The sequence below is a fragment of the Mastigoproctus giganteus genome, chromosome 10 (genome assembly GCF_048544385.1).
Source record: "Mastigoproctus giganteus isolate SK-2022 chromosome 10, ASM4854438v1, whole genome shotgun sequence".
NCBI lineage: Eukaryota > Metazoa > Arthropoda > Arachnida > Uropygi > Thelyphonidae > Mastigoproctus > Mastigoproctus giganteus.
The window spans coordinates 168,297,271-168,323,951 of NC_143584.1; the positions used below are offsets into that span (position 1 = coordinate 168,297,271).

The 26,681-nt window shown below is 36.5% G+C and overlaps 1 protein-coding gene across 5 annotated transcripts in view; it reads right to left on the reverse strand.

The window, feature by feature from the left end:
• Positions 1 to 24,915, reverse strand: part of LOC150079461 (transformer-2 protein homolog beta-like) — a 168,595-nt gene extending 143,680 nt beyond the window's left edge. For all 5 annotated transcript variants that reach the window (XR_016547589.1, XR_016547591.1, XR_016547590.1 and 2 more), the window contains exon 1: positions 24,790 to 24,915. Coding sequence is in view for 2 of the 5 variants with exons in the window: in XM_090384103.1 (XP_090240229.1) it covers positions 24,790 to 24,804 (15 nt within the window). In the remaining 3 variants the exon portion in view is untranslated. The remainder of the gene's footprint in view (positions 1 to 24,789) is intronic.
• Between the last annotated feature and the right edge of the window lie 1,766 nt (positions 24,916 to 26,681).

The following is a 26,681-nucleotide window of genomic DNA, read 5'->3' on the forward strand; positions in this document are numbered from 1 at the left end:
AATGACAGTACACTACTGCAACTGGATCTAGAAAAGTTGAGCAGTTGGGCTGAGAGGTGAGAACTGAAGTTTAACATTGACAAATGTGAAGTACTGCATATGGGTAGCAGTTACCCCAGAGTAACATACCAACTGGGTGGTGGTACACTCAGAGTAATGGAGAATGAAAAGGACCTGATGGTAATTGTGCAGTCAGATAAAGTTTTTGGAGCAGTGCAGACAAGCTACAAGGGGTGGCAACTGAAGTTTAACATTAACAAATGTAAAGTACAGCATAATGGTGTCTGCTCAATATACAAGAATTTTGCTAGCAGGGAACACACACCTTGAGTACTGCATACAGTTCTGGAGGCCTCACTTTAAGAAGGACAACTGCTAGAACAAGTACAGAGAAGGGCAATGAGATTGGTGAGTGGAACAAAGGGTTGCTGTTACCAAGAAAGGCTTAAGTTCTGCAAATTACAGCATCTGTAGACTAGGCACCTGCGAGGTGATATAATTGAGCTAACTGTGGTGTATAAGGCCTTCAATGGTTTGAACAAGCTCAATGCTGATGGGATTTTCTTCCTCTTGCTCAGATTACTCACCTGAGAAGACAAATTCAAATTGAGGAAAGATAATTGTAGAACAGATGTGTGTAAACTTACATTGGTTTGAGTGAGGTCAACAACTTAAACATTTGGAGTGAATGGATGGATGAAATGGGAAGGGGTTTTTTTTTTTGGCTGATACTATATAAGCTTGCATCATATACCTCTACTAATTCTAATGCTAACTGTGATTTTATGGAATAAAATCACAATTTGACATGCATCGGATGCAGTGAAGCCTATTAAAATCATGTAGTTAGCTGTGATTCCTCCTGGGATTGCATCTGAACATTGTGTGATCTGAACCGGTCATAACCCAATAGCTGACTTTTTTCAAAGGGCTACCAGAATCATACTATCTTAACCACACTCTAACCCAGGCTTTGTGGCAGCCTGGAACCAGTCTGCAAAAAGAAAATGCCAGTTCCACAAACACCTTATTTGAAATATACCTACATAAAATTATAAGAAAAAAATCCTTATTTTCTTTCCTAAAATATGTCAATTTTATGTAAACTTTTGATGTAAACAAAGAAATTAATGAATGAATGATATAACTTGGTTTTTTTTTTATAAAAAAGTCTCAGATCTATCTGTGTACTATATCTGTGACCGAGAACCAATCCTCTGTCATCTTAATTGTTATGAGCCATTCTGCTGCTTATTTAGAGAGGTCAAGGTTTGATTCCTTAAAGAGGAGGATTTTTTTTTTTTTTTTTTGATTTGGTAGTTGTTGGCGCATCGGCTTCTGTGGCCATATTGCACCTCCCAAGGTTTTTGCAGTACTTTTGATCCAAGCCCGAGGCGGGAATCGAACCCGCGACCTTTGGGTTGCCGGGCAGGTACTTTACCCACTCGGCTAGCCCGGTCGGCATAAAGAGGAGGAATTTCTAAAGTTGTCTTCATCTGAGGTTGTAGTTAGCAAATCTCAGGCGAAGGACACAGAGCCTCCCATGCATTATTCCAGGTTTTTCAGCCTGCACAATAATGCAAATTGACTCACAGACCCAAACTCAGACAAATAAATGGTTATCTATTGATTTTGTCATTTCCAAAATTCATGGCGTTTCTCTGTGTACTTTTAATGTGAATTCTAAAAATCGAAACTTTTTTTGCCTATCACCCACAGCTTTTTACAAACAATAATTGTTTTCTTAGATACACATTCCATGTATATGCAGTGTATATACTGTTTATTTTTATGACTGACAGGTCACAAAAGAAATGGTATGCATATTGTATATACAGGTACTATGTAAATACAGTAGACTTTCAAAATATTGGCACCTCCGGGGATTGAAGGTGCCATTTTTTGCTATCCAGAAAGTTTTATTTTTAATATATTTAATGCGGAAATAATGAGGCTAAACAAGAAATAGAGATTAAAAATGCAATTTTATTAACTGCACATAAAAAACAAAATATCCTGTAATTATGTAAACATAAAAAAACAAACATACTTTAGTACATAAACATAAAAAAAGGAAAAAATTTTCTATTCTAGCTGATCCTCTTTGAATGTCTGCTTTAGGTGTAGAGGGTGCCATTTCTTGTAATGCTTCATCTGTAGTAAAGGGTACATTTCCTTGGTTTTCTTTAGGAATAATAACTGCTTTTTCAAAAATTTTCTAATATTTTATTTCATTGATGCTCGTTTTTTTGTTATCATGGTGTTTCACTTGTGCACCTGTATCAAGATATTCTTCCATAGTAAAGATTGGATTTTGTTCAAAAAAACAAAGAACATTTTCCATGCTTGATTCTGCAACAGCCCAAGTTATCTTTTCAGTTGTGTCAATATCCTCTTCTACATCTGAACAAAGTGCATCATCTGGTTTCTCAGGAGTAACGACACTATCAATGATTTCTTGATATGAGAATGACTGTGATAATTCAAACTCATTTTCAACAGCAATTCATGCATCAATACCTCCAACTTCAAGGCTATGTAAAGGATTTTCTATTGTGGTGGATTGGACTGTTTGCATTATTTCTTCAATACTGCTTTGCCTTGACCTTACACCAAAACCATCAATATCATAATCAGACATGACACAGCCATAATTTCCTCCATGCTCTCAAAAGAATGACGGGTTTCACAGTATTCTAGGCAATTGCTATTGAATATTTTCAATATATTTTATATTATTTGGATAACTCCTTGATCCATGGGCTGAATGAGAGAAGTGACATTGGATGGTAAATAACTGTAAAAAATATTTCCACAATCAGAAACTAATTGGGATTCATAAGGTTGGGCCCTATAGTTATCAAAAAGACTCAGAACTTGGCCTCTTTCCCCATATCACAAATTCTTTCAAACTACTTGTTTGTTATTTTGTTTTTAGGAGCATTAGCAACTAAGGCCATATTGCTCCGGGATATGCGGTGGTCATTCCCTGACCATTCCGCATCCTCCGTATTTGGTGGTGACGGGCTCGAACACCGGTCTAATCAAGAAGTGTGTGCTACGCACTGCTGCTCCTCCCCACCTGGCTACAGAGGCGCTTCAAACTGCTGGAACGAATTCATAAGTGAAACAACCTTGAAAAATTTCCTTATCCATGCAAGCATTTTTTGGGCCTTATAAGTCACTTGGCAAATGCATAATTCCCTTCAAGGCTTGTGGATAATGGTATTTACCTATTAATAAAGGCTTAATAATGTTGTTGACCCAATGCATTTGCACATAACTGTCACTCTTTCTTTATTTTACTTAAAACCATTTGCACTTTTTTCTGCCAGTAGAGACCAGTTTCATCAGCATTGTACAGCAGACTCGATTTTCCGGAATGGATGGTAAAAAGAAATTCCCGGATAATCGATTTCCCAGTTAATCCAAAAATACAGTAAGCCCCCGACATACGTAAGAGATACGTTTCAGGACTTCTTACGTAAGTCAAATTTTACGTACTCTGGAATGACTAATAAAATATTGCTGCTATATCCCTAACATGCCAAAATTATAAAAACCACTTATATTATTTTTAATTAGTTCAATTAAAAACTTTATGAGGAGACAGCGGTGAAGTAGCCGAAGTGGCACATAAGAAAAGAAAACATAAATAAAATATAAAAGGAAGGAAAAACGCATGTTACTGTACTGTAAAAACTGATTTGTATTTCGTAGCCTTGGTTATTATATTGGTTGACCTTCATTGGTGCCAATCGCTTCACCGCTTTTCGTATTTTGTCTTTCTCCTTTGTTGTGTTCACTGTTGCCACTGACAAATCTGAATTCCGCACGATACTTGTTAATGTTTGACTATTTTCATACATTCTTATTAGTTTAATTTTCTGATCCAAATTGATTGCTTTCCTTTTGTCAGTAGATGTACTAGTACCTTTCACTTATTCTTTTAGTCGGCACCATGATAACAATCAAAATTAAATTTTCTGAAAGGAACTTCACAAGGTTATCACCCCACGCGAGCTCACATTTTACTAAAGCACATTTCTGGAGGTCACTGCCAAAAGACAATATGTACTTTCCGGGTTATTGGGCTTGTCTGTAGTTTTACCAACTATAAACGGGTAGTAAACTCGATCTTATTGCATTTACTATAGTACAGATAGCCAGAATTCTGTGGGCTTTTAGGTTATTATTCACTGAAATCTTCAGCCATATAAGTCCAGATCTACATAAGCTGGGGACTTACTGTATCGAAAAATGTTCAACAATCTACGTAAAATGTATGGCAATAGACAAAACAACTTACCACACACTACTCGCATATTGGACATGCATTTATGTTTTACATCAAAGTTTGAATAATTTCAAGTTTTTGTTTAATTGAAAGCACAACTCTTGCGTTTTCCCATCACTTTTGTGATTTCTAAACAAAAAAAAAGTTACTATAAAAAAAAATTCCGACATCTCTGACAAACAAGATTTGTTCTTTTGCGGTGCAACCGAACACAACAATAGACGTGACTTACTAAAACAAACTAAACATTTGATCTTTTTTTTTTTTTTTTTTGAGTGGCAGGTGTGAAGACAGCAGGGATTGCAAGATAATAGGCACACTTAATCTCCTAATGACGACTTGTAACGCCGCTTCTTGTCACTTATTTATGACTTGCAAAATATTTATTTATATCTATTCTAGTTATTACTTGAATTTTATGATTTCGGGTTGATTTTTTTATTTTTTTATTTTATTTATTTATTTTTTTTTTTTTTGGAGTCTTGAAGTGTCCCGGTTAATCCGATCCCAGTAAATCGAGTCTGTTATGTTTGGTTAGCTGTAAGATTATTGTCATTAACGAGCTTCTCAAATGTCACGCTGTATTCTTTAGCCACCTCTGTGTCAGCAGACAGTTTTTCTCCCGCAATGTCTAATTTTATAATTCCATGTCTTATCTGAAATTTAGTTAAGCATCCATCACTAAAAGCAATTGTTGTATCAAAGCCAATTTTTGTTTTAAAATCTTTGGCTTTGGCAATAATCATTGACCCTGATATAGCCATACTTTCCAATCATTTTAATAAAGGCCACTCATGCAGCCCTTTATCTAAATTTTCTAATTTTGGCTTGTGTAAACTTTTTCTAAAGCTATCTTATTGTTAGGTTCTGAACATGCAGTAAATTCTAAAAGTTTGTGCCTGGAATGTTTATTATCACACAATGTTGACGATTCAATGTTATATTCTGCCATTAACATACTCCTACTCAGTGCTTTTTTTTGTAAAAAAATAGGTGCCAGTACTCATGGGTGACACGCAGTGTCAGCCATGCCAGCTGCTTCCATCTGTTAAGGAGATCATGTGACACTGGGCGGAGTCAGCACCCATCAATCATGGCTGTATCGCTAGCAGTCGGAACGCTGTACCCAATACTGAATCTCGACCATTAATTTTATTAACACACAATTTATTATACACGTATATAAAAAATAAGTCAAAGGTGAGTCTTATTTAATAAATAAAAAACAATAAGTAAAATGTAAAAATAATTTCATAATGAAGTTTTGGTCGAGATTCAGAAATGGGTACCCCTTCAAGACTGCTAGCGATACGGCCGTGATCTCCTTAATAGATGGAAACAACTGGCATGGTTGACATGCACTGCGTGGCAGCCATGTCACACGCTGTTAAAAAAGGTGCAGTACACTGTATCGTTGTGTACCGTCACAAAAAAAGCCCTGCTCCTACTTATACCCCCACCCCCGTTCTATTTTCTTTATTATATAAAGTTTGACACTAAGCTTTTTCTTCTCTGTATGTGGTTTATTAACTTTAGAAGCCATAGTGAGGGATTTTTAATTTAAAATAAATGTAAAACAGCAGTATACTGTAATCCGTGATATCAGTACAGAATTCACTCTCAAAATTGCGAATGTAAACAAATGACTTGCCATTTTCTTTTTTCAGCACTGCAAGACATCCAATCTCAATGTGCCGTAGCTCGGATGTTCCGTTATCTTGGATGCCATTATTTCAACAATTTACTGTAGTACATGTACTGCCTTGACATGTCAAGACCTGCAAGTTAGGTAGCTATATAAATCTGTGATGTGTTTCTTCTGCATTTAGTTGTAATCGTACTGTTTGAAATGTAATTTTCATATTGTCTTGGACACTGGAAACTTCTGGTTGTGCAAGTAATCCAAATATATTTTGTTATATTTGCAGTAACTATATTGTGGCCAAACAAAGCAGAATATGACATCAGTTGTGAAAATATATATGCTCCTCATTTTGAAATTAAATTAGGTAACCAAGATAAAACTTGAGCTCTCCCATAATGTGTGCTCTACATGTGTGAAGGGCTTGTGATTGTGGAAAAATGAAAGCCATAACATTTGCTATTCCCATGATGTGTAGAGGGAACCTTGGAATCACATTACTGACTGCTACTTTTATTCCTTAATGGAGCAAGTTATAATGCAAAGAATATGCAGAACATTGTGTACCTACAACATTAACAATCTACACCTACATCTCAAATGTAGATTTGGGAACTTGAACAGTTCCCAAATCTACATTTGAGATCTAGAGGATAATATAAACTATTATTTATATTGTATTGTATATAAACTGATTGAGGTGTATTAAGCTTTGAAAGGTTTGAGCATGCTCAATGCTGATGGGATTCTTCCTCTTGCTCAGAATAATCACCTGAGAGGGCATAAATTAAAATTGAGGAAAGACAGTTGTAGGATAGATTGTGCAGAAATTTGCCTTTAGCCAGCGGGTGGTTGATAGCTGGAACAAACTTCCATCTGTCACTGTAGAAGTTGATAGCTTAAACAGATTCAAGGCAAAACTAGACCAACATTTGGAGCGAGTGGCTGGGTAAAATGAGAAAGATGTGTGTGTGTGTTTTTTTTTTTTTTTTTAAGCTTGCTTTCTTGCATCATGTGCCCTTGCTAATGCTAATACTATTTGTGTTGCAGAAATTCCACCAAAAGGGTTTGTAGAATCTTTTAGAGTCAAGATTGAAATTCAAGAATGTGCTGGTTCCCAGGAACAGTGTTTTTGTGGTATAGATATCGTGAAATTGGTTTCCCATTTTTCTGAAGAAGGTTCAATAATATATTGCAATAACATTAATGCAGTTATGAACTTTCTTGGATTTTCTACCAACCAACAGAGTGGAGGTATTTGCTGATTCATTGAGGCCCACATTTAGTCTCCAGAGCAAAATCTCTGGCATCCCCTCCCCCAACTCCTTCATTCACCAGAGCAAAATTTCCAGCATCCACTCACTCCTTCAACCCATGCATGGTACTAAGTACTATAGGTTTTGATACCTTTCCTGTCTGGGATTTTCACAAAAAAAAAAAAAAAAAAAAGCCCAGTTAAACAAAACCACCCCTTACCAAATCCATGCTGTGACTACAGCAGATTTCCATTCCTGTCCAGATGGCCCAGCGTTACTTCTTTAACCAGTGACTACATTATTTTCCTTGCAACAGATGTTGAACAGCTAACAGGTCTGTACTTAAACATGCCACCTTCATGCATTAAGAATCTGCAGATACAGGAACCACTAGGTGGCAGTGATCACAGTGTGATGAAGTGGGATTTACTCAAGAAGGTAACTACCATCATGGGTAAAGGAAAGGATTATTGCTTTCATAAAGGCGACTACAATGGTCTGAGACAGTATTTAAATTTTATACAGTGGGTCCAACTGATGATGTTACCAACAGCAAACTCAAAATGGGAAGCATTCAAGGAACTTATCTTGGAAGCTACTAGGCTTCCAAGCCTAGTAGCTTCCAAGATAAGTTACCAACTAAGAAATATAGTTCAAGGTTCAGGCCTAAATGGATGTTAGATGGACTAATGAGACATGGCAGAGAAGAAAAATGCATGGGATACATATAAATTAACATGTGATACAGAAGCCTATGATAGATATAAGTTGATCTGTAACCAAGTTACAAAGGAGGTTAGGCAGGCGAAGGCAGATTACGAGAAATCTTTGGCAAGGGATGCAAAGAAAAACAGCAAGGAGTTCTTTTCTTATGTAAACTCTAGAAGGAAGGGGATGAATCAGATAGGCCCACTTTATATCAATGGTTCAACTCTTCGTGATCCTACTCAGATAGCTAACAAACTAAACCAGTATTTTGTATCTACATTCAACAATGTATGGGAAACAGCAACCCCAGAGCAACATATCAACTCTGTGGTACTACCCTGACAGTGGTAGAGAATGAAAAGGACCTGGCAGTAATTCTGCAGGCAGATATGAAGTTCTCTGAGCAGTGCAGATGGGCTGCAAGAATAGCTCATGGTGTCTTATCAATGTTATACAGGAATTTTTCTAGCAGGGATAAGGAGGTGATTATTCCCTTGTATAAGGCAATGGTCAGGCTGCACCTTGAGTACTGTATACAGGTCTGGAAGCCTCATTTCAAGAAGGATGCAGAGCTGCTGGCACGAGTACAGAGAAGGGCAACAAGGTTAGTGAACGGAACGAAGGCTTGCTCTTACGAAGAGAGGCTTAAGTTTTGCATATTACAGAGTCTGGAGACTAGGCACCAGCAAGGTGATCTGATAGAGGTGTACAAAGCGTTGAATGGTTTGAGCATGCTCAATGCTGATGGGATACTGCCTCTTGCTCAGAATAATCACCTGAGAGGGCATAAATTCAAATTGAGGAAGGACGGATGTAGGATAGATGTGCGGAAATTTGCCTTTAGCCAGCGGGTAGTTGGAAGACTTCCATCCCTTGTTTTGGAAGTTGATAGCCTAAATAAATTTAAGGCTCAGCTGGACAGGTATTTCGAACAAACGGAGGGGTGAAGTGGAAGGGTTTTTTTTTTTGGCTGATGCTGCATAAGCTTGCTTTCTTACATCATATGCCTCTACTAATGCTAATTGTGGTTTGGCACATGCCCTTACATAGCAGCAAGCAATGAAAGAAACCACATCTCCCACAATTCCTTATAATTAGCTTACTATTTTACAGTATATAGTGTTAAATAAATAAATAAATGTTTCCCATACTAAATTTTTTTTTCATTCTCAAAGTATATAGGTACTCAATAATTTTATTTTATTATGCATTATCGCTTCTAAAAATGTCAGGCTGGAAATATTTTATAATAAAAATTCAGAACTATTATAAGATTTCAGACAATATAGGCTTAGTGGTTCGCAATAAAAATATGTTGAAAGGGGTTCATCAGTAAAAAAAAAAAAAAAAAAAATGGTAGGAACTGCTGCATTACACTATACCATTATGATCATAGTTTTAAATTAGCTATATCTTTACCAAAGAGTAAAATTTCTTATCTAGAAAATATATTAGATAGTATGAATCAGAGCTGTAATACTCAATATGTTCTACGTTGATAATAATATTAGTAAATTAATAAGAGGAGTTTACCTCAATATAGTACGTAGAACACTTCCATATGATACCCTCCAGAAATTAAAACGGAAAAAACGAAAAAATCGACAACTTACAGGTACATTCAAGTAAAATATAAATAATTAAATAATCAATTTAACACAATTCAAAATCAATTTAACACAATTAAAATTCAAATTAATGCAATTAAAAGAATCTAACAAAAATATTCAAAACGATTTTCCTTCCTGAAGCTGACAATGCTTTACGACCGACTGTCGTGATCACAGGAATGAAATTTAATTATTTATATTTTACTTTAATGTTCTAATGTCACATGTTAATGTCGATTTTTTCATTTTTTTCCGTTTTAATTTCTGGAGGGTATCATACGGAAGTGTTCTACGTACTATATTGAGGTAAACTCCTCTTATTAATTTACTAAAAAATATATATATACTTTTGTGTGTGTGTGCGTGTGTGTGTGTGTGTGTGTGCGCGCGAGTGTGTGCGTGCACCTAACAAGTTATTAGAAGAACTGACTTATTAACAAGTGATCTGCTTAAATTACAACAAAAATCATTGTAAATTTAGGTTTCATAGAAGCATCATCTACATTTTTCACATTCTTTTTTTTTTTTTTTTTTTTTTTTTTTAATGTATACCCCAAACACGAGGTGTTAGAACCTATAGTTTTTTTTTTTTTTTTTGCTAGTTGTTAGCGCATCGGCTTCTGTGGCCATAATGCACCTCCCATGGTTTTTGCAGTACTTTGATCCAAGCCCGAGGCAGGATTCGAACCCGCGACCTTTGGGTTGTTAGGTAGGCACTTTACCCACCCGGCTAGCCCAGTCGGCGAACCTATAGTACTAAGTACCGTGCTTGGGTTGGAGTTTGAGAAGACGAAAGAAGATATTTGTTGACATTGGACTTGAATTTCTGTAGACTGTAATTTTCAGGAAATACATATGAAGGAAGGTTGTTCCAGAAAATGGCAGCTGAATGAATAAACGAGGAAGATGAAAAGTTGGTTCTGTGAGTTTGAAGTTGGACAGTAAATGGATGTTGCCTGGTGGCAGCACATGTTCGGACTGTTTTGAAAGAGAGAGCAGGAATTATAGAAGCTAATTCAGAAGAACAGTGCCCATGGTAGTATCTGTAGAAGAGGCATGCAGCAGAAACAGGATGTCTATGAGACAGCGAGTGCAGACTCTGTTAGAGATGAGTCATTAATTAACCTAACTGCCCCCTTCTGAATGGAATCAAGAAGCCTGCGAGAGGTTTTGGGGCACCACCCCAGATGTGGGAACAATATTCCATGGCAGGGCGGATTTGCGATTTATACAGAGTGAGCATCTGTTCGGAAGAAAAGTAACGTCGAGAGCAAAAGAGAAAACCAAGTTTTTTAGATGCAGAGCAAGCAATATTTGTAATGTGCTTGTGCCAAGAGAGAGAGATTAGAAGTCAGGGTAATCCCCAAAAGAGATATATCATTTTGCCTAGAAATCGGAGTATCACTAAAGATAAGCATAGGAGCAGAAGAATCCTTTTTGCGAGATATAAGACAAGACTGAGTTTTGGAAGGGTTAAAATCAACTAAGTTGTCTTTGCCCCACTGGAGAATTACCTGAAGATCGCCATTTAAGGAATTGGTAGCAGATTTTCGAGAAATTGAAGTTGATTGAGCAGGACAAGGTTTCTCAAAATGGAAAGTGGAATGCAATGTGCTATCATCGGCAAAACTATGGATAGGATTTCTAGTCAATGGAAGAAGGTCCATTCTAATATACAAGAGGAAAAGAGTGGGGGGGGGGAAAGAACTGAACCCTGGGGGACACCGGCATTAGTGGAGAAGTTAGAAGACAGAGAGCCATCTACCATCACCCTCAGTGAGCGATCAGAGAGAAAACTGGATAACCAATTACTAAAAACAGTTGGCAAACCATAAGATGGAAGCTTGTTTAGAAGACCTTTATGCCAAATATGATTGAAAGCCTTTGAGATGTCAAGAGCAACTACTTGTGTTTCACCGAACCTATCCATTGAATTAGTCCATAAATGGGTAACATAAGCCAGAATATCACTAGTGGATCGACACTGACGGAATCCATACTGGCGATCGTTGATCAGATGGAAGGTTTGTAGGTAGTTTAAAATTTGGCAGTTAATTGATTTCTCCATTAATTTAGAAAGAGTAGAAGTAAGTGCAATGGGACGATAATTGGATGGGAGGGATTTGTCACCCTTTTTTAGGAACTGGCTGGATATGAGCAAATTTCCAAGCAGAAGGAAAAACATCTTTGGAATAAGAAAGTGAAAAAAGGCGGCAAAGAAAAGGAGTAAGTTCAGGATCATAGGTTTTGAGAACAAGTGGAGAAATACCATCAGGACCTGGAGCTTTCTTAGCATCAAGATTCATCAAAATCCTTCTGACATCATTTTCACGGAAGACCACATGAGGCATTGAATGGAGCATGTTTGGAATAGTGGGAGGTGTTTTACCAAGATCGTTAATGCAAGAGTTGAAAGAAAAATGGATGCTAGCAGGTCAGCTTTATCCCTGGCTGAAGTGACAACAGAACCATCTGGTTTGGACAGAAGTGGGAGCAGAGAAGGGCAAAAGTTGCGGCCAATAGCTTTGGCAAGAGACCAGAATGCTCGGGTACCATTAGGGCAAGAAGCAAGTTTTCTACTCTTAGCCTGTTCAAACTCTAGTTTGGACTGGTTAATAACTGCTTTACAATTGTTGCGAGCTTTGGTGTAGGCAGAAAATGATACTGAAGAATTAGAAACAAGCCAATTATGATATGCAACATTCTTCTCTTGAACAGCCTTAGCACATTTATTGGAAAACCAAGGTTTAGATAAAGGACGAGATTTTAAAGTGGAGTGTGGGATAAAGGATTCCATTCCTGCAAAAATAATTTCACTGACATGATCTGAGCAAACGTTGACATCAGAACTTTTGAAACAGTAATCCGACTGAAGAAAAGAAGTCTTGCAGGTCATCCCATTTTGCATTCTTGTAATGCCAAACAACACGAGGTTGGGAATAGCCATGAGATAAAGGTTCCATAGAGACAATCACCATGTTGTGATCTGAAGTTCCTAAAGGACCTCTCACTTCGGCCGTGTACTTAGAAGGGTTGTTTGTGAGAAAAAGATCAAGCGAAAGCTGAGTGAAAACTTAAAACCTGACCATGTTCACTACTGACATAGTACTCATTAGATGCTGCATATATGGTACTGTTACCTACATCCCCATTAAGAAATAAATGATCACACTACACTAACAGTTGATTACATGACATTACTTTAATGACAAATGCAAGACATAGGAATACCAAAAATGACAGACACCACACACACACACACACACGGGTTACTTTCATGAGGAACCAGGATCCCAACTCTTTTAATGGATTTGAAAAACCCCAAGAAATCCCAAAATTTTAATTTTTCCTACATCCAAAATAAGAATGCATACTTATAATATATGAAATTATACTTATTTCCTAAGATATTTTTGAATGAAGAAGAATAATTTTTACTCTCATGATATAATGTTTAAGCTTTGACATTCTAGCAACACTGCCCACAGATTCGTCTCTGAGTTGCCACCTATCATCCATATTTTGAGGTATATTTACTGCTTTTTTATTATTATTATTATTATTTTAAACCCCTCGACGTCTAATTCAAAATCATTTGTTTGGCAATATTTTTTTAAGAACTCCAATAAAGTGCAAAATAAAAAAAATGTAGTTCCACGTTGTTGTGTCAAGGTTGGTCCACAAATGAATTAATTTAGCATTTACAAAAAAGACACTCAACAGATCAACTGACTGAGTCAACAAGCAGTGGAATTTATAAGCACACAACACTTAAGGACAGTGAAGAAAGCACTTCTACTAGTAAGCAAAGCAAACATTATTAACATATTTTGCTAAGAACAAAAAAAAAAGATATGCTAGAAATTGTTAGCAAACTTGTTGCTGATGGATTACCTGTAAATGCAATTACAAGAAGTAATTTTATAAGACAAGCAATAAGATACAAAGGGTTTGCTTCCTGCAAAACCTAGGGATGTAATGAATTTCATATATAAACAATATATCATTAAGGTCAAATATAAAAATGAAATTTCTGCAAACAAAAAGGCAGGATCGAAGTTTAGTATACCCTCTTGACAAATATTCATCTTTGAAAAATAGAAGTAATGTAAACTTAATGTGGATGAGCACAATTTTGGAACTTAGGAATGGTACAAATTATTGGATCATTTGCTGTATAAGTGCTGTTTGAGCAGTAGAGGTTAAAAATAAAAAAATAGGATCTCAGTATTTAGAAGCAAAGAACATTTTTTTTTTTGCTTGTGTTACAGATGGTGCCAGTATGATAATTAAATTTGGAAAACTAGCAAGTTACAAATAATTTATGTTATCCTTATGACGTACATCTTGCTGTATTTAATATACTTTATAAGAAAACAGTGATCCTGATATAAATATTAGCACAGAAAACAATCATATGTAGACAAGTTAGGTGAGTTCAACACAATTGAAATTGATGAATTAACTGCAACCGAGAAAATTAAACTGACACCAATTGAAGACATCTAGAATGTACACAAAGAAGGCATTAAAATGGTCGGAGATATTAATGAAATTCTCAATAAGGTTAGAAGAATTGTAAAATTATTTAGAGTCACCACTCAAGAATGAAATTTTACAAAAGGTGAAAGCAGAGCATGGTCATGAAAAGATGTAATTTTAGATTCCAAAACTCACCTATCTCTGTTTACATGGCAGCTACAAGTGGTCCCTAATTTCAGCTTTGTTTTAACTGCCATGCAAGTAACTTTGCAGTGTCTAAAGGGGAAATCCTCGAGTGTAGTGTGAAAAAGTGGAAATGCTTAGTAGTGTATATCGCGGTGTTAAAAAAACAAAAAAGAAATCGCTTTAAAATTTGATGTCCATGCCAGTAATGTGTCAACCATTCTGAAAAACCCTGTTTCAATTCTCAAACTGTTTGAAGATCCAGTTATCCAGTTGGAAGCGTGCGAAATTGTCTTTGGGAAGATGTAGATGAAGCAGTTTTTAAGTGGATGAAGTTCGTTTGAGACCAAAACATGCCGATATCAGGGCTATTAATAAAAGAAAAAACTATGGAGTACGAATCTTTTCTGGGGCACAAAACATTCCAAGTCAGTTCTGGTTGGCTGGACAAATTTAGAGCATCATGGCTTACTCAAAAAAGTTATTTCTGACGAAAGTGGAGTTGCAATCGAAGAAGACTATACCCATTGGAAAGAAAGTTTTGAAAAAAATTATGGAGGACTGGGAGTCCAAAGACATATTCAACTTTGACGAAACACGTCTATTTTTTAAATTTTTGCCAAACAAGACACTGACTTATAAAACGTGATAAATGTTTAGGCGCTAAAAATAGTAAGGAGAGAATTACACTCTTGGTTGCAAATATGGCTGGTAATGAAAACTGAAGCTTTTGGGAATAGGCAAAAGTAAACAATCCCCATGTTTCAAAGGAGTAAAGCTGTTAGAGTTGGACTAAAACTACAACAAAAAAACCTTGAATTACAAGCGAAAGTTTTGAGCAGTGAATTTTAAATTCTGATAAAAAGATGCCGAATGAAAACAGAAAAATCGTATTGATTGTCGATAACTGCCCTGCCAACCTTCACTCGGTAATTTAGAAACTATCAAGTGTCAAGCTTGTTTTCTTCCTTCTGAATAATTCGTCTTAACTGCAGCCAATGGACTAAGGCATTATCAAGAATTTGAAAATGCACTACCGAAGGCGCATACTGAAAAAAATTATACTGAGAATAGAAATCAACCAACCTATAGATTCTGTTATATATTTGTGGATGTGTACATCAGATTTTGCGAAAGTGTGGAATCAAGATGTGACGGAAACAATGATTAAGAATTGTTTTGCAAAAGCAGGTTTTACTAAAATGCTAATTAACAGAGATGAGAGGGATGAACTATTAGAAGACATTGAGCAATCTGAGGAAGAGTTCCAAGTGAGGTTTGATCAGTGGAGAAATTGTTCTTGATGAATTTTTAGGAGTTGATAATGATATCAGAGTAGCTGAATATCCAAGTGATGTCAACATTTTGGAGCATATTTAAAGAACTAGTGACAGTATCGACGTTGAGCTGAATGAAAATGAGGGCAATATTAAACATTCCAAACAAATGTTTGCAGCATTTGAAACTTTGCATCGAGGCCTTTAGCGGGAAGAAAATGTAACAGATATCTGAGTGTTTAAAGTTTAAACAAATGCGAACAATTTTTATGAACGGTGTACAGTAGAATCCAGTGTACAACAAAAAATAACCAAATATTTTATGATATAATTCTTAGAAATGTACTAATAAATTATGGGCATCATGTAAGTAGTCATTTCTTAATATGTATGTATTAATAAATTGTTTTAAAATGTTAGAAAATTTATTCATTCCCACTTTTTACTATATATTTTTGAATTCACGGTATTTTTCATTGTTGAAAAGGTCATATTTCTTTATAATGAATTTTTTTCAAGGGGACAATTGATTTCGTTGTATAGAGGTCCAACTGTATATATATATATATATATATATATATATATATATATATATATATATATATATATAGTCAACTACCGTTTCGTGGACCCTCTGGAACTGGTCTACGGGCCCCAGTTTGGGAAATACTGATCTAGTATATTACAATTTAATTCCTCAGCCACTTAAGTTGCATGTTGTTAATCACTACCTGGAAACAATAAAGAAATTTTAAAACCAAGTATCTGATGTGTCTAACCCTTAATTTTTCTTCTTCGCTTTCATTAAGAAATGTAAAAACACGAATAATACTTTGCGTTTTTTCTCTCTAGAACAAAAGATTTTTTCATTTCATTTTAAGACGAATTCTATTGCAAGAAATGGCGATAAGCAATATCCTGCAACAAAAATATGGCCAAACACCTAGGTAACACAAAATAATCATGAATTACACAACAGGGTTATTTTTTCTCTCACTTTGAAAGAGAAATGAAATACATTTGTAAATTTATATAGCTTTAAAATTTAATAAACAGATTTACCAATATTGAAATAGCTTGGAAATGTTAAAAACCAAAACTATATCTCAAACTTTTAAGATATTCTCAATATCTCATTTTCTTATGAAGTATAATCGCGACATATATATAGGGTGTCCACATTAGAAGAACACAAAACCGGGACACTTACGCTGTGGTATGTTATGGGGGGGGGTCCATTTCTTGGAAAAAAATGTGGGGAAATTTTGTTTTAATAAAAAAAACACTTATTTCATTTTTAGTTTCAAAACGTAGAATTAACAAAAATAGAATACAATTCTTAAATTTGAACACATTTATGCAATAAATAAGAAAACTTTCTTTTATTAATATATTTAGCAGAGCACTAACAGATCTTTGTTATTTTTAATTTTATTCTTAAAATCAGTGCAGTTTAGGTGCCTCAAATAAAAAACACATGTAATAATTGCATTAACACTACTTCTCTCTAACCTATTACACTCATCAGTGATCAGTCCATTGCAGGAGCTTTCCTAGGATATGTGGCACCTGGGTGCCATCGCAATTTGGCAACCCCCTTAAAATTTTCTTCATATGTTTATGTAAGTTTCAGGTTTTCAGGCACCCCTTGAACTTTGCCACCCAGGTGCATGGATCGCTCTGGATGGCCCGCCTCTGGTCCATTGTATTCCCTGCTTCAGTACCACCCATTTTTAACATTTTTGTCGGGCTTGGCTTCAAATTACCATCCTGGAACTAACTAATTATTTCTATATTCTCTACTTTATCCAAAAGTTCTTGCTCCAGTTATTGCAAATTTCAGCTCTGTGGATAGAGCAAAGTGTAGAATAAGTTAAAACTTATAACGGGTAAAAATTACCCCAGAAGACTAATAATGGGAGAAAATATTCGCACGCAGCCAGCTTTGACCCAGAATTGCAAATAAATATGAACATAATCTAATAAATTCACTCTTTTGTTCAAGGAATTCGAATTTTTAAGTAGTGTCCATTTTTCAACATAACTCAGTGTATTCCATTCTTTATTATTTTAGACTTTGTTTATGGCATTTTTTTTTTTAAACTCCAAACTGATCATATAATAAATTTTCATCAAACTTCGTTTCAATTTTTTTTCAAATGATTCCGAAGAATTTGCTATATCCTCCCATTTTGGAGTGTTTTTCATTAGCATCCAGTTTAAGAATGGGAATTGTTCTAGTGGTTTTGACCAATTTTTTAAATAATTTTCAGCCATCAAATAAAAAAATCTATTTCATTTTTAATAAACTTGTGAACTCTTCGGCTTTCTATATCACACTGAATAATTTTTCTAGCCTCAAATAACAGAAATTGATCAGATATTCGATTATCTAACATCTTAATCGTTTCTTCAATTATTTTAACCTCTAAAATATATATATTTTTTTAATATGAGAAAGTTTTAAATGGGCAGTCCACAAATATGCTTCTCCCAATGAATGATTAAAAATTTCTCAATAAAAATGGAAGGCTTTTCTTTGGATGAAGAAAAGAAACAACAATACAAACCTTCAAAAATTTTTAAATGCATTCAATGGCAGGAAATAATGTCAACAAGCGAGAGTATATTTTATACACTATAATCTATATCAACGGTAGCATAAAATTCCCTTAAACGTTCCGTTCAAACTGTATAAGTGTGAAAGTAAGAAAATATTTTTATAATTTTATGATTATAACTTTATAATTCCACATCAACTACTAGTCTTCCTGCTTCCTATTGAGCAGGATTCTGAAATATGTGTGCTAGACATCTGATCTTTGATACTGGAAATAATCAAATTTTGGAGTCGAGAAAATGTTGCATTGGCCTCTTCTGTTGATTTCTCCAAAATTAAAATTTGGATTGTTGGCTCCGAACACAATACAATTTTCTTTGAGCATATTATTTTCCTTCAGCGAAGTAAGAATGCAGTTGGCAAAAGTTTCTGATACTTCATTGGGTAAAAAAAATTCATCTTAAGAAATTTAACTTGCATACCATTTTTCTCATAAAAATAATGCAATAATAAAGCAGATACCTTCTCCGATTTATGGTTGTTTGCATTGGTGGAAATTCCAAAGAATTAAGTACTACTGATATCTTTTAAAACTTTGTTAAGTGAATAAGCAGTCAGTACATTCTTTATTAGTGCAATTGTTTTCATTCATGCACTGAAAAACTTGTCTGCAATTTTTGAGTCATCAAAAAGTTCACCAAAAAGGCTTAAGGAGCATTCAGCACTTATAAACAACTGATTATGTTTAATTCAATGAAGCACCATTGTAAGTTCAGCGATGGCTACCTTATGTTCATTTGAATTTTCTTTGAACAAAGTGTTCCAATTTGCATGACAATGCAGTTGCTTGAAATTTGATTGTGTGTTTTTAAGAATTATAGTAGTAATAGTAGTGGCATGCAATGCAAAAAAGCAAGTGTATGAGCTTATGCAGCACAGCAAAAAAAAAAAAAAATACAAAAATTCCAATTCCTCCTTAAAGGTGACAACAACGACAGATGGAAGTTTGTTCCAGCAATTAACCAACCACTGGCTAAAGGCAAATTTCCACACATCTATTCTACATGTCTTTCCTCAATTTGATTTTAGCATTAGTAAAGGCATATGATGCAAGAAAGCAAGCTTATGCAGCATCAGACAAACTTTACCCCTCCATTCGTTCTAAATACCTGTCCAGCTGAACCTTAAATTTATTTAAGATATCAACTTCCACAACTAGGTATGGACGTCTGTTCAACCAACAAACTACCCTGACACTGGCTAAAGGCAATTTTCTGCACATCTATCCTACATGTCTTTCTTCAATTTGAATTTATGCCCTCTCAGGTGATTATTCTGAGCAAGAGAGAGAATCCCATCAGCATTGAGCATGCTCAAACCATTCAAGGCTTTATACACCTCAATCACATCACCGCACCGGTGCCTAGTCTCCAGGCACTGTAATTTGCAAAACTTAAGCCTTTCTTCATAAGAGCAACCCCCCTTCACTAACCTTGTTGCCCTTCGCTGTACTCGTTCCAGCAGCTCTACATCCTTCTTGAAATGAGGCCTCCACACTTGTATACAGAACTCAAGGTGTGGCCTGACCATTGCCTTATACAAGGGAATAATCACCTCCTTATCTCTGCTAGAAAAATTCCTGTATATCATTGATAAGACACCACGAGCTACTCTTGCAGCCCATTTGCAATGCTCCGAGAACTTCATATCTGCCTGCACAATTAACCCCAGGTCCTTTTCATTCTCTACCACTGTCAGTGTAATACCACAGAGTTGATACATTGCTCTGGGGTTGCTGTTTCCCATATGTAGTTTTTACATGTCAATGTTAAACTTCATTTGCCACCTCTCAGCCCATCTGCTCAACCTTTCCAGATCCTGTTGCAGCAGCATAGCGTCAGTAGTGTCCTTATCAACCTTGCCAACTTTTGTATCATCTGCAAACTTCGACATTAAGCTTGATATACCATCATCAATATTATTTATAAATACAGAAAACAATAATGGACCAAACACTGAACCCTGAGGGACTCCACTAATAACATTAGTCCATGATGAGCAGTGTCCATTGATTACCACTCTGTCTTCTCCCCCTCAACCACCCCTTTATCCATAGCAGCAATTTTCTTCCAATGCCACACTGCTCCAATTTGTGCATCAGTCTTCCATGTGCAACAGTATCAAAAGCCTTTCTAAGATCCAAGTATATAATATCAAAATTATTCCCTGGATCCCTTACTTTTGTGACTGCATCATAGTATCCAATCAAATTGGTCAGGCAAGACTTCCCCTTAACAAAACCATGCTGTGTCCGAGCTATAACTGAAGTCTTGTCTAGATGATTCTGCAGAGCTTCTTTAACAAGTGCCTCCATTAATTTTCCTGGAACAGAAGTTAAACTCACAAGTCTATAATTACTTGTGTCACCCTTTGATCCTCCTTTGTGAATTGGGGTCACATTTGCACATCTCCAATCTTTCGGTACCTCCCCTGAGTCCAAGGAAGCTCTAATGATTATGGCTAAGGGTTTGCTTACTTCCTTTGCTGCCTCCTTTAATATAACTGGATATATCCCATCCACCACAGATGCCTTTCTTGTGTTTATCTTCAACACTTTCTCCTCTACTTTACTCTCAGTTATTACAAGATTATCTAGCTTACTGCCAGAATTGAATACACCTCTGGCATTCCCCTCGCTGAATAACTCCTCATGTGTGAATGTCGAAGCAAAATATTCATTTAGTTTGTTAGCTACCTGAGCAGGATCATCAACAGTTGAACCATTGATATCAACTGGACCAATCTGATTCATCCCCTTCCTTCTAGAGCTTACATAAGTAAAGAACTCTTTGCTGTTTATCTTGACATCCCTTGCCAAAGATTTCTCGTAATCTCCCTTTGCCTACCTAACCTCCTTTGTAACTTGGTTACAGATCAACTTATATCTATCATAGGCTTCTGTGTCACGTGTTAATTTATATATATCCCATGCATTTTTCTTCTCTGCCACGTCTCATTAATTCATCTGACATCCATTTAGGCTTAAACCTTAAACAATATTTCTTAGTTGGTATGTAAAGCCTAGTAGCTTCCAAAATAAGTTCTTTGAATGCTTCCCATTTTGAATTTGCTGTTGTAACATCATCAGTTGGTCCCACTGTATAGAATTTAAATACTGTCTCAGACCATAGTAGTTGCCTTTACAAAAGCAATAACCCTTCCCTCCCCTGATGGTAGTTACCTCTTTGAGTAAATCCCACTCAAGCACACTATGATCACTGCCACCTAGTGGCTCCTCTTTCTGCAGATTCTTAATGCATGAAGAATCACTACTGATAATCAAATCAAGAGTATTACTCCCTCTAGTTGCCTCCCGAACATGCTTATGTAGAAAACAATCATCCAATAAATCCACAAAAGCCTTGCTAGTGTGTGAGTGACCAACCCACAAATTCCAGTCAATATCTGGGAAATTAAAATCCCCCATTATAAGACTCTGATTTACTGGCCCACTATTTCCATGTACAGTTTCTTATTATACTCATCAGAGTCATTAGGCCTATAGCACACTCCTACTCTCAATTTTGATCTACCAATGCTTGTCACACCAAACTGACTTGACACTACACTGTCCAGCGATGTCAACTGGCTTCACTTCCTTGGATTTTATGTGTTTCTTTTCTAATAGCATAACCCCTCCTCCCTTCGTATCCTGTCTATCCTTTCTGTAGACATTGTACTCCCCAAATTCCAGTTCTGCATTCCTATTTGTGTGACACCATGTCTCTGATATCCCAACAATATCTGCCTTTGATGTTTCGAGCAATACCTCAAATTCATCAAATTTATTTACAAAACTCCTCGCATTGGTGTATACGCAAGTATACATGCACCTGTTCATTTTCTTAGCTACCCTAACACAACCCATGTGTTTACTTGTACCGCAATGACTCCCGGCAGTCTCTGAAATATCCTGCATCTTCTTTTCCAGGCTTCTGCTCATTCCAATAGAAGCAGTGCAAGAATTACTTTCACCTCTGCCAGTGGCTACTGTTAATCATTAGTCCTTGTATCCCCCACTCAAGAATCTATGCCTTCTTAGGTTCGTAATCTGAATGTGTAAGAATTCTATCAGAACTCAGCATGCTCAACCCATCAAGGCCTTATACACCTCAATCAGATCACTGTGCAGGTGCCTAGTTTCCAGCCACTGCAATTTGCAGAAGTTAAGCCTCTTGGTAAGAGGATCCCTTCATTCCCCTCACCAATCTTGTTGCCCTTCTCTGTACACGCTCAAGCAAATCTACATCCTTCCTAAAATGAGGCCCCCAGACCTGTACGCAGTACTCAAGGCTTGGCCTGACCACTGCCTTATACAGAGGGACAATCACCTTTTCCCTGCTAGCAAAATTCCTCTATACATTGACAAAACCCCATGACCTGCCTTTGGCAGCCTGTCCGCATTGCTCAGAAAACTTCATATCTGACGGCACAATTACTCCCAGGTCTCTTTCATTTTCTACCACCTTAAGTGTAGTATCACACACAGTTGGTACATTTCTCTGGCGTTACTTCAACCCATATGCAGTACTTTGCATTTATCAAGGTTTAAACTTCAGTTGCCACTTCGGTCGAGATTCAGTATCGGGTACAGCCAATGAGTACGAAGTGAATGAAGGCAGCCGGCTCCACCCAGTGGGCAGAGTCAATGACGCCTAGACGATCACAACTGACATGCAGTGCGTGTCACCTTTGCCGCGCCGTGTTAGTTGTATGTGTAACCTTGTGCTGCACGTGTTATTTGTGTTTTGATGTCACGTGGTTGTGGTATAATAATCAGTCTTAATTTCATTCGTAAACTGAAGGTAAAGTTAAAAAATCCGGGGGTGTGGGGGCAGGAGCCCCCACATGGGGTCTGGGAAAAAATATGGAAAAAAAATTGAATTAATTTTTTTTTCTGAAAAATAAAGTAATTTCAAAATGTCGACTGAGGAAAGTGACGTGGCTACTTTCCTCCTCTTCTGAGCCTTCTCATTGGCTTCTCAAAAAAATTTTATTGTTAATGCTGGTGAAATTGGATAGTAAACAGTGGTTGCACGTGGTGTTTCTTCGTGGTTAATTGATGTTTGCGAAATAGTATTTTTTGCAATTCCCGGTCGAATTTTACGTTGTGCTGTATTACATGCGGTCGAGAAAAGGGTTAGTTTTTTGAATTGTTCAGTTTATTTGCCTTTCCTTTTAGCAAAATTTCGGTTTAAATTACCTTTTCCCCTTTCCTTTTTCATCTTTTTAGCTCAATCAGACTTATTCAAATGTCACGTGACATTTCGCGAAACCGTAGAAACGTGTATTTTGGTATTTGTGTTTTTCTGATTATCGGATTTATTCTTTGTTTTCGGCCGCCACATTCGTTGCTGTGCCACGTGCCATCTGCGTGTCACTTCGCATCCGCCGGGCGAGGAGAGGAGGGGAGGGGAAACGCAGTGAGTGGGTGGAGTCAACCCGTCAATCATGCTTTCCCCCTTCCTCTCCTCGCCGCCATTTTTGGTGGCCGTACCCGATATTGAATCTTTACCACCACTTCTTAGCCCATCTTCCCAAATTATCTAGATCCTGCTGCAGTAGCACACTGCCATTACTGTCATTAACAACCCTGCCAACCTTTGTATCATCTGCCAACTTCGACACTAAGCCTGATATACCTTCATCAATATCATTGATAAATGTACAAAACAACAGTGGACCCAACACCGAACCCTGTGGGACTCCGCTAATAACATTAGCCCACAAAGAGCAACACCCATTGATTACCACCCTCTGTCTTCTCCCACTGAACCATTCTTTTATCCATTGTAGCAACTTACCCTTAATGGCATTCTGCTCCAATTTGTACAGTAGTCTTCCATGTGCAACAGTGTCAAAAGCTTTCCTGAAATCCAAGTATATGATATCAAAATTATTTTTTGCATCCAGTTCGTTTGTAACCACGTGATCTTTGATATCCCGTCTCCCACCGTGACTTATGTCGATAAAACATGAGCACATTCTGCATTCAGCCTCATTTTCGTGTCTTCCCTTTTTTATAAAACTCCATTCTTTCTAGAAGTCCTCTTTGAAAACATATTTACATTTAGGCATTTTTTTTATTATGCTGTTTAAACTAATTAAAAAATTATTACAAAAATTTCACTTTATCTATGAACTGATCGAACCAGGTGTACTGAACACAAACCGGCGGTGAACATGCGACATACAAGCTGTGACTGACGACGCGATTGAAGACAATACTGTCTTTTGATTGCGCGAAAATACATTTCTACAAAAATTTTCATAATAACAATCCGGGACATTTAAGCGTCCCGAAAAAAACTTTCGGGACACCGGGACAGTTTTACATAAATCGGGACGGATGGACACCCTACATATATAACGTGAATACTTACTGACTGAAAATACAACTTGTCTGTTTTATATCTCCAGCGCCATTTTGGCGTGTGAACGATAGAGTTTGTTCGGTTGGAATGACGATGATCGCGGGCGCTCCAATTTCATAATAAACTATATACATACAAGCATGAACAAAGCTAAATTTAAAAAAAAATGAAAATATTTAAGTTTCTTTAACCTAAAAGTGGATTGACACAAATATCAATAAGCTGAAACTTCAATTCTTTGTTAAAAACGATTCTGAACAAAACAATAATATAGAAACATGAGTTTAATTTCAAACTTTCCCTAATCAGATAAAAATTCACAAATCATATTTCTACTTACTTCTTTATCACTCATTTTAAGCACCTCTCAAAATTAATATACTCAATAACCGAAAATTGATAGATTTGCAACAATTCTAAGGAACAAAAACTGCTCCTATGCAATGGAGAATTCTAGAAAATCAATCCTGACAAAGAACCAATAGCACGATGAGAACACTACGTTCCACAACCGCTAATTATTTGCTTGTAGCGCCATCTGACATTTTAAATATCGATAAATAAAATATATATGCTCACATAGTGACACAGTCGCTTCTCCCTTTCATACATTGGTTAAAATTCCAGTGTTTTCAAATAATAATAATAATTACTATTATTAGATTATTTTGGAACCGTTATTATGGGACCACAACGGCAATAACGGGCAAGAATTATTCGAACAACAGACCGGACATTACCGTCGTTGAGAAGAACGAAAAGGCTATTAATGATCTGATCGACAAAACGAGTGACCAACGCCCGGTAAACCTATGAGGTAAGAAAAAGATAAAGTACGTACACAGAACTAAGACAGCATGTAAAAGAGAAACATGGCACAGGGAACAAGTAACAATCATCCCGATCACCGCATCAACCACCGACATACAGAGGCGGATTTAACGGCGGGCGCACCGGGCGCGCGCCCTGGGCCCCGACTTCTGAAGGGCCCACGCAAAACCCCAACAAATTAGTTGAACATATTAGTTCAAAACTTTGTGATTATTATTATGCTATTATTAATTATATTATACATATATTATATTCACATTTTATTGGAAATAAAACATTAATAGTATATAATATTTTTTATTTATTTAAAAAAAATGGTTAAAATGTATTTTTATTTTCTCTCTCTCTCTCTTTTTTTTTAAGGGGCCCAATATTTTTTTCTGCGCCCGGGGCTCAACCGACCTTAATCCGCTCCTGCCGACATAGTAAGAAATACCTTACATAAAAGCCTAGCAGCAATGGGTTTCCTAGACAGTTAAGGACAGTGTGTAGGATTACCCATTAAGGCAATGAGACACATGCCTTGGAGGCCCCAGGCTTTTGGGGCCCCCTAAGCCAAGACATTTTCCTATAGTGTTGTAAAATAGATTAATGTTTTCAGTAAACATCATAAAAATCTTGATTATTTTAAGCGAAATTTTTTTCAAAACAATTACTACGTTTTAATAGGTATTTTGAACAGCGCGGACTATCTCCACTTTAAATAATGCCGCAGTACCAATGGCTGTAATGAACCAAGAGCGATTAAATGCTTTATCCCTAATTTCCATTGAACACGAGTTTGCCGAAAAAATAAACTTTGAAAACATAATCATCATAAAAATGATGATTATGTCTTCTAATCATCATAATATTTGGGGCCCCCAAATATAATTTGCCTAGGGGCCAGAACTATCCTTAATCCACCACTGGTTAAGGATCAACACTAATCACAAAACAGCGTTCAGGCACTATATCAGAGAGGGAAAGCTATTAATAATAAGGATGGAAATTCAGATTCAGAAGTGAGCGCTCCTGAGCGCTCACTCCTGAATCTGAATTTCCATCCTGCACCTGACTTAATATTTTTATTGTACATTTCGAAGCACACTTTGGTAATTATTCCTGTACGTGAAATCAAAAAATTGAATAAATAATTCTATTTACACGTTCGTCGAACATTTCTTTTTGGCTTCAATCAAATTCAGCGAGAATAATTGCGAGTGCCATATAAAAATTTAGGAAAATTCCGGCTTAAGTAAAATTCGACTTACTTAGATTTCCGCAGAACTCAACCCTTAACCCGATTCGCGAAAGCCGGGGAGTGGTGGTACTCAACCTCCGGGGATCACATCTGGTGAGTACAGGCTTGGCACACCCAGCGTCATGAGATGGACATGATCATTATTCTCTTTTTTGAAG